Below are 9,114 nucleotides of genomic sequence, written 5' to 3'. Positions count from 1 at the left end.
CACTCATTTTAACTGTGCCTCACAATAATGACACTTGAATCAGCTTCCAGAAGAGAGATTTGTAGTGGCGATCCACAGCACATATGTGTATACAGAATGCAAACTTAATTTACTTACATTTGTAACATGACAAAATGCTCAACCCCCCCCCCCCCCAAGAAAGCAGCAGGCTTAGTAACTACACCAGGGGTAGGGAACCTGCGGCTCTCCAGATGTTCAGGAACTACAATTCCCATCAGCCTCTGTCAGCATGGCCCCTCTGTCAGCATGGCCCCTCTGTCAGCTGGCAGGGGCTGATGGGAATTGTAGTTCCTGAACATCTGGAGAGCCGCAGGTTCCCTACCCCTGAACTACACCAACAACAGTAGTTTTCTTTTCCTCTAGCCCTGCCATGTTTGCAGACAGCACGATGCTCTCATCTTCCTCTACCCATTCTCTGGGGTCACGGCTACAAATATGAAAGCCAACATACCTTCCTAATGCTTCTAGCTTTCTCCTACCTCCAATAAAAGAATGGAAGGAAAAACTATTTCAAGAGAAGGGGTAAGTCAAGATATTTCAGACATTTAGCTTATATAGCATCTTGAACACTCCGCTAAGCATCTTGAACGCCCACATTGCAAATCATTGGACCATCCAGGTATACATGTATGTTTGAGCAGGTGAGGCCCATGCGAGACCACCAGGTAAGAGAGTAGATCAGTTCCTGTATTCTCCATGTGGCTTATTTTTCACCTGGGGCACAGCGTTGATGTCGAAAGGAGATTTTATATTCTGCCGATCCCTCTCTGCTTCTTCCTCTTCGTCATATCTTTCATCCTCAACATCGGTCTCCTCAGTCTCGTCATCGCTTTGGTGGGGACTGTTGTGCTGAGACACAGCGGGGGAGGGGGGTACCGATGAAGGACGGGGAAACCGGAATCCTTCAGTCTGAATGAGGAAAAGCAGAAGACGAATCGGACACAGTCACAAGAACAGGTGTGAAGGTAGCTCCCTTACAATGAATCTGAAATTATCAAGCTGGAGACTGGAGTTCTCCCTTTTTACAACTGATCTCCAGGCTGCAAGAGATCGGTTTCCATAAGCGTTGGAGAGGAGACTCTATGGTACATCATAGAGTCTACAAGAAATGGAAATCCTAGAGAGGCATCACAGCTCAGCTGAGCTCCTCCCCCGCAACTCCACCATCCCTTATGCCATTAAAGGTTATCTAAAAAAACCCCCACACAAGTCCACCGTCCCCAGGCATTTTCCAAATCTCCAGAAATTTCCCAAGATGGAGTTGGTCACTCTAACACCCACTTTCCAGCACTTCTTCTGCCCAGGCCAAAGGTCTTAATAATAGACAGGAGGGCAAGTGTTTGGATGATTTCCTAGATCTTAGAATCCTGGGAACCAGGATTGTGTCCAGTTCTGGTCGCCACCTCTCAAAAAGGATATCGAAGAGATAGAAAAAGTGCAGAGAAGGGCAACGAGGATGATTGAAGGATTGGAGCACCTTCCCTATGAGGAGAGGCTGCAGCGTTTGGGACTCTTTCGTTTGGAGAGGAGACGTCTGAGGGGGGATATGATTGAAGTCTATAAAATTATGCATGGGGTAGGAAATGTTGACAGAGAGACATTTTTCTCTCTTTCTCACAATACTAGAACCAGGGGGCATTCATTGAAAATGCTGGGGGGAAGAATTAGGACTAATAAAAGGAAACACTTCTTCACGCAACGTGTGATTGGTGTTTGGAATATGCTGCCACAGGAGGTGGTGATGGCCACTAACCTGGATAGCTTTAAAAGGGGCTTGGACAGATTTATGGAGGAGAAGTCGATCTATGGCTACCAATCTTGATCCCCCTTGATCTGAGATTGCAAATGCCCTAGCAGACCAGGTGTTGGGAGCAGCAGCAGCAGAAGGCTATTGCTTTCACATCCTGCACATGAGCTCCCAAAGGCACCTGGTGGGCCACTGCGAGTAGCAGAGTGCTGGACTAGATGGACTCTGGTCTGATCCAGCTGGCTTGTTCTTATGTTCTTATCTTAATTTGGTTCCCAGGATTCTATCACTGCAGCCTAAAACTGAGCAAAATTTGTTAAGTTTTGATTTTCCATATCCAAATGTGTGTGGTCCATGAAGGAGATGCTTAGTCAAACACTTAATCAAGTCTCAAGAAAACTGAAAGTCCGTTTTTAGCACAGTACTGGACACTCACTGGGTGATGCTGGGCAGATAATTCTGCCTATCGAACCCCAAGGGTTGTTGTAAGGACAAAATAAGCCTGCTTGGAACAGAGGTCCCCAAACTTTTTGAACCTGTGGACACATTTTAAATTCTGACATGGTGTGGTGGGCGCAGCCACAAAGCAGGTATCACAAAATAGCTGCTGCAGCAGGTGGAACCAGTCGTAAAAACAGTCACACAGTAAAGAGCTTTGTGCTGTGGTAGCGATGTTTTTAAGAATCTGAATAGCCAATCAGAAGCCCTGGCTGGGCAAAAGGCTTATCTGACCCCACCCACTTTCTGCAAACACTTTGGGGGGGGGGGCACTAGAAAAAGTGTTGGCAGGTTGGAGATCCCTGGTTTGGAAGATAAACATGTGATAACTAGCTGAATGTGGAGCTACATTCCAGACATGAAAAGCCAATTTGGGTAATAGCCGAAACCTTGATTTGTGTCGTGCTCCCGAAATATCTGCCATTGCAGTTGTCAGAAATAAAATGTGGGCAATTGTAGATAAGGATCGCAGTCACTTCCTGTTTCCCCATCACCCCTGTTTCCCCATCACCTTCCTGTTCTAGAATGTCGATATTTAAATTTCCCACTTCAAGGAAAAGTTACCTTCGGAGGAGCATTTGGTTCCATCTCGAATTTTTCAGGAAATGCTCGGCTCACAGCCACATGCCGGGCGTGCGTGTAATACTGTGACACGAAAGGAAGACAGAGAAAAACTCGCATTAAGTAACTCTCCCAGAGGGCACTTTCGCACCTGCAGAATAATGCATTTTCAATGCACTTGTACAGTTGTTTGCAAGTGGATTTTGTTAGTTCACACAGTAAAATCCAGCAGCAAAGTGCATTGAAAGTGGATTGAAAGTGCATTATTCTGCATGTGCAAAAATGCCCTGAGATTGGCACTTGTGGGAAGATAAGCCCCATTTTATGCACAGCTACGCAGAGGTTTCTCCGAACAGCTGTGAGGGACTTGGATATGCATGAAACAGTTTATCATACCCTGCCCAAGTATCTCCAGTCCAGCAGATCTGAGAGTCTCTCCGTTCGGTTTCTCTGGACGATTCTTTGCCGACGTGACTGCTGGCAAAACGCATATAGGAACTGTGTCAGCTGATTGCAAGACTCGTCTGGAGAACGGTATCTCCTGTCCACGATGTAAATACCTGTGGGAGACAAGCCAGGTTAGGTAAGATGTGGAAACAGACGCTTTTGACCTTTGGAAACTTCCCTTGCATCTGTCTTTATGCATCTGTCTTTTGAAAAAAATCCCTCTCCCATAAAATGAAAGCATTCACGTTCAGAGAACCGGCGTAGTGTAGTGGTTAAGAGCAGCAGACTCTAAACTAAAGAATCTGCTCCTCCACCTGAGCAGCAGGCTCTTATCTAGTGAACTGAATTTGTTTCCCTGCTCCTCTGCATGAAGCCTGCTGGGTGATTTTGGGCCAGTCACAGTTATCTATCTATCTGTCTGTCTGTCTGTCTGTCTGTCTGTCTGTCTGTCTGTCTGTCTGTCTGTCTGTCTGTCTGTCTGTCTGTCTGTCTACCTATGTATTATATTTCTATACCGCCCTCCCTCGAAGGGCTCAGGGCGGTGAACAACAAAACAGAAATAGAGCACATGGATCAAAGGCTAAAATCCATTAAATTTTGGTTAATTTTTGGCTCTATATAAAATAACCCCATCCCATTAAAATGCAGTTCTCTCAGAGATCCCACCAAATATAAAATGTAATAAACAAATTTAAAAAATGAAGCACACAGTGATGCGCCTCCCTTGGCAGGTTGGAGGTTAAATGCAATAACTGCGCAGTTCATCCAAGTCATTGAAAGTTAAGCAATGAGCCAATGTGAGATCAAGTGTTGCAAGTCCACGTGTGAAGCCACTTGCCAGCATGCGCAAAATAGGTTTCGCGTTCAAACCGTCTCACCGTATGCTGCTGGATCAGCCACGTGTTCCTGCATAAAACAGCCAAATCCAGAGAGATTGGTCGTCACGCTGGGAATGCCCATGACGGTACACTCAGCTAGCGAAAGAGAAAGGAAAAGAGAGATTTGATTACTTATGACTAATTGTCATTTAACAACGCCTAAAACAGTTATGTGCTGCATCACATAAAAAAATAAGACCTGAGTAGCCCAGGCTAATCTGATCTCATCAGATCTTGGGAGCTAAGCAGGGTTGGCCATGGCTAGTCTATGGATGACTACCAAGGAATACCAGGGTCATGACATGGAGGCAGGCAATAGCAAACATCTTTTGACTTAAAAACCCCATGAGGTCACCATGTGTCAGCTGCGACTATATTGCATTTTCCACGACCAGTTATTTATAAACCCAAAGATAGCTAGTTGCTGCACTACATTAAATAAGGCACTCCCCAGAGATGTATCTAGAGAAAATGAAGCCTGGGGCAAAATCTGTTTTCCGCACCCCCCCTCCCCCCGGCTCCACTTTCCCTAGATTTTACCCTGGGCTCTATTTTCCCTAGATACACCTCTGTGCCATTCCCAGTCCCTCCCACCACAGAGCCAGTGGTGCAGCCTGTTCAGGATCAGGGGCGATTGCGCGCCTCTCAGAGTTAGTGGGGGGAATTGATTTTCCACCCCCCACATTACCAAATAGTAGCCGCCCGGGAACATATGACCCCAAATGTCCCCATGGGTGGTACGCCCCTGGCACTCCCTGCCTGCAAACATGCAATATAAGAAAAACGGAAAACACATTAAGATGCTGCATTCTAAGACAGGTTCTTTCTCTTAAAAAACTATCTAATCTTGTGGGTCATCTTCTGGGGGTGAATTCCATATGTTAATATTGTCAAATACTAGTGCTAAATGTATGAAAACAGGTAAGATTCCTTACCAGGAGTATATCCCCAGGGCTCATAGTAAGATGGGAATACCCCAAGATGACAACCTCTGACAAACTCTTCATAGTCCATAGGTAATAACGGACTTGTTGAAGAGAGGAACTCAGGATGCAAGATAACCTGGAGAGTTAAAGCAAGTTAGTTAGAACTGCCAAAACATCTTCCAACTCTACAAGCCTGTGCCATGTATAGCGAGGCCATTGCGTGCATGTGGAACATGGGATACCAAAGTCGTTAAAAGATTGTACTTTTGAAGGCTTTCACAGCTGGACTCAACTGACCGTTGTGGGTTTTCTGGGATGTGTGGTTGTGGTCTGGTAGTTTTTGCTCCTAACGTTTTGCCTCCATCTGCCTCCAGGTATATCACAGTAAGATGCATTGCTCTCCGTAGTGCAATAGGGAGTGATTTACTGTGCCATGGAGAGAAACACATCTTAACCTGATATGCCTCTGAAGAGTACAGTCATAGATGTGGGCAAAACATTCGGAGCAAAAACTACCAGACCATGGCCACAGAGCCCAGAAAACCACAACAGCCAGTTGATTCTGGCCGTGAAAGCTTTTGACAATGTAAGAGGTCAGTGAAAAAACATAGGCTGAATGCAACAGGTATCTAGGAGAACACTGCATCCCAGTTCTTGAATGTAGTCACTTTGAGGCAAAGGTGTCCCCTACAGATATAGGTCTGGAAGAATATTTCTAGGGATCCAGCTGACCCCAAAAATTACTTGAGATTTAAGCAAAGGCAGAGCATCAAACTGAGTTGGCATCTTCCAATGGCCCCCCGCCCCTCCTTTCTCCCTTTTCCCCTTTACTTCCTGGGTCCTTCACCTCTCTGTTTGTTTTCCAGGGTGGATCTACGAAGTTATGCTGGACGCCAATGCAATGCATTGTTATTAATTTGTTTTAACGGGGTTTATTGTAATTATTGTTTTTATCGTGTTGTTCACCGCCCAGAGCCCTTCGGAGGAAGGGCGGTATATAAGACTAGTTATAAATAAATAAATAAATTTGCAATTTAGAAATCACAGGTTGTACTTGGGTGCCATACTCACAATATGTCTCAGGAAGCTAGACTTCATGGGAATTACAACTCCCACAAGGACTAGATTCCCCAGGTGAATTAGATACACAATGCAAATCTACAATGCATAAAATGCAAATCTACAATGCAAGTGAATTGAATTGAATACATTGCAAATGCAAATCTACAATGCAAATCTACAATGCAAATCTACAATGCATAAAATGATTACGGCCAATTGATCCTAAGGCATTTTGGTTCAAAGGCACTTCAGTTTTATATCTATGTATAATATCCAAAATGCGAGATTACTACCTTGACACGATCTGTCCGACTGTTGAAAAGCCCGATGCGTCTGATAGTGTTGAGAATTGGGTCGTTAGAATCGTCAATCATGTTGTGGGTGGTCACTGGTGGGAGGGTCTGTCGCTGCAGGAGAACAAAAGAAGAAAAAGAAGTCAGAAGGCTTCAGTGACCACATGGAGATTCGACTATGCTCATAGCCAGTGGGGAACCTGCTTTTCAAAGGAGCAGGGCATTTTTAGTAGTGGCCACATCACCATGAAACTCTATTCACATGGAAAGTTAGAATCCTCAAGCATGGGAGATTTCATTTCTTTCTATATTGTGTAATTGACTTGTGGATCAGCAACGTCAGCTTTGCCATTGGACATTTTCACACATGCAGAATAACTCACTTTCAATGCACTTGCACAATTTTGCACAGTAAAATCCAGCTTTAAAGTGCATTGAAAGTGGATTTAAAGTGAATTATTCTGCATGTGTGAAAGTGCCCATTGTTACATATTCCGTTAGACTGTTCATCCATTCCGTAGGCTCCAAAGATTGCTTTGATTTCCATCTCGCTACGATGCAATTCCAGTCGCCACAACCACATCGTTAAACATCTCATTATAGACTATTGCTACAAGATGTCTCATCCTGTTGATTGCATTGACTTCCACGATGTACTTTGCCTTGAGTCTGACTGAGCAAAGTGAACTATAAATGAAGTAAATAAATATCCTGACATTTCTATGTAGGGAGGTTTTGTTTGCATGGTGAATTCATATCTTCTCTATGGCCCCTTCCGCACACGCAAAATAATGCGTTTTCAAACCACTTTCACAACTGTTTGCAAGTGGATTTTGCCATTCCGCACAGCTTCAAAGAGCATTGAAAGCAATTTGAAAGTGCATTATTCTGCATGTGCGGAATGAGCCTATGAGTTGTAAATATACTTCAGGAATAACAAAAACGGATCATTTTTTTTCTTACCTGGGTAGAATAGATGGCTCGCTTCATGAGGGTCATGTCATCACGATCCAAGATCTTGTTCATATCGGGGATTTCTCCTCTGTAGATGGGATAAGGAAAGCCTTTTAGTAAAGAAACGAAAGAGCTTCAACAAGATCTTTATGATTTCATGCAAAGGGTGGCTTTTCCCCAGCCAGGGTAGCTGGGACTTTGGGAGGAGTTAATTCAGGCAGGATGGCGCGTCATGATAGGCTGTGATTGATCATGCTTTCTCGTTGCATATACCCTATACCACAGGTGTCAAACTCGCGGGCCTCCAGATGTTATGGACTACAGTTCCCATGGGAATGTCAACTCAATGTATGGCAGCTGTGAAAAAGGCAAACTCTATGCTGGGGATAATTAGGAAAGGAATTGAGAATAAAACTGCAAAGATTGTCATGCCCTTATATAAAGCTGTGGTGCGACCGCACTTGGAGTACTGTGTTCAGTTCTGGTCGCCACATCTCAAAAAGGATATTGAAGAGATAGAAAAAGTGCAGAGAAGGGCGACGAGGATGATTGAGGGACTGCAGCACCTTCCTTATGAGGAAAGGCTGCAGCGTTTGGGACTCTTTAGTTTGGAGAGAGGAAGGCGTCTGAGGGGGGATATGATTGAAGTCTATAAAAAATTATGCATGGGGTAGAAAATGTTGACAGAGAGAAATTTTTCTCTCTTTCTCACAATATACTAGAACCAGGGGGCATTCATTGAAAATGCTGGGGGGAAGAATTAGAACTAATAAAAGGAAACACTTCTTCACGCAACGTGTGATTGGTGTTTGGAATATGCTGCCACAGGAGGTGGTGATGGCCACTAACCTGGATAGCTTTAAAAGGGGCTTGGACAGATTTATGGAGGAGAAAGTCGATTTATGGCTACCAATCTTGATCCTCTTTGATCTGAGGATTGCAAATGCCTGTAGCACAGTCCAGGTGCTCGGGAGCAACAGCCACAGAAGGCCATTGCTTTCACATCCTGCATGTGAACTCCCAAGGGCACCTGGTGGGCCACTGCGAGTAGCAGAGAGCTGGACTAGATGGACTCTGGTCTGATCCAGCTGGCTTGTTCTTATGTTCTTATGTTCTTATGTTCTTAATCCCCTGCTAGCATCATGATGGGAACTGTAGTCCATGACATCTGGAGGGCCGTGAGTTTGACACCTATGCCCTATACTCATTCAGCAACAAAAACCCATTGAAAGATCTCGCCTTTATGGATACTTAACTCTGTACTTGTATCACTGGACACAGAACTTTGCACTGCAATCTAGGGGAAAATGGCATTTGATCGTAATGGAGGGTGATGTCCAGTGGAGGCCTCGGTTTTTGGCCCAGTACCTTTCAATATTTTTATAAATGATCTGGATGATAGGGTGGAGGGACTATTCGATAAATGTGTAGATGACACCAAACATGGAGGAGTAGCGAACACACCAGAGGACAGAGATTTGTTTGTTTATTTTATTTAATTTGATATCCTGCCCTCCCTGGTCCAACACACATAATAAAATAGAAGTATTAACATCAATAAATTACATAATCACGATTGAAACATTCCTCAGATGGTGGTGAATCAATACATTTCCCATAAACTTATAAGTCCATAAACTCAAGGGGGAATATGATCATGGGGGCCAAGACATATCTTGATTTATATCATATAGCTTTAGTTGTAGGCCCTGTGGAGCATTTCAGTC

General features: G+C 44.3%; 1 protein-coding gene across 2 annotated transcripts in view; it reads right to left on the bottom strand.

Annotated features, from left to right (window-relative positions):
• Positions 1 to 358: 358 nt before the first annotated feature.
• GYS2 (glycogen synthase 2) overlaps positions 359 to 9,114 on the bottom strand; it is a 75,012-nt gene continuing 66,256 nt past the window's right edge. For both annotated transcript variants that reach the window (XM_048499525.1, XM_048499524.1), the window contains 7 exons: positions 7,397 to 7,475; positions 6,434 to 6,547; positions 5,088 to 5,214; positions 4,153 to 4,248; positions 3,224 to 3,387; positions 2,831 to 2,911; positions 359 to 930 (listed from right to left, as the gene is read on the bottom strand). In XM_048499525.1, coding sequence (XP_048355482.1) covers positions 700 to 930; positions 2,831 to 2,911; positions 3,224 to 3,387; positions 4,153 to 4,248; positions 5,088 to 5,214; positions 6,434 to 6,547; positions 7,397 to 7,475 — 892 coding nt within the window. In that variant the 3' untranslated portion in view covers positions 359 to 699. The remainder of the gene's footprint in view (positions 931 to 2,830; positions 2,912 to 3,223; positions 3,388 to 4,152; positions 4,249 to 5,087; positions 5,215 to 6,433; positions 6,548 to 7,396; positions 7,476 to 9,114) is intronic.

Source organism: Sphaerodactylus townsendi, linkage group LG06, assembly GCF_021028975.2.
Source record: "Sphaerodactylus townsendi isolate TG3544 linkage group LG06, MPM_Stown_v2.3, whole genome shotgun sequence".
Taxonomy (NCBI): domain Eukaryota; kingdom Metazoa; phylum Chordata; class Lepidosauria; order Squamata; family Sphaerodactylidae; genus Sphaerodactylus; species Sphaerodactylus townsendi.
Note: the sequence above shows the minus strand (reverse complement) of the source record. Positions and strands in the feature narration are given on the sequence as shown.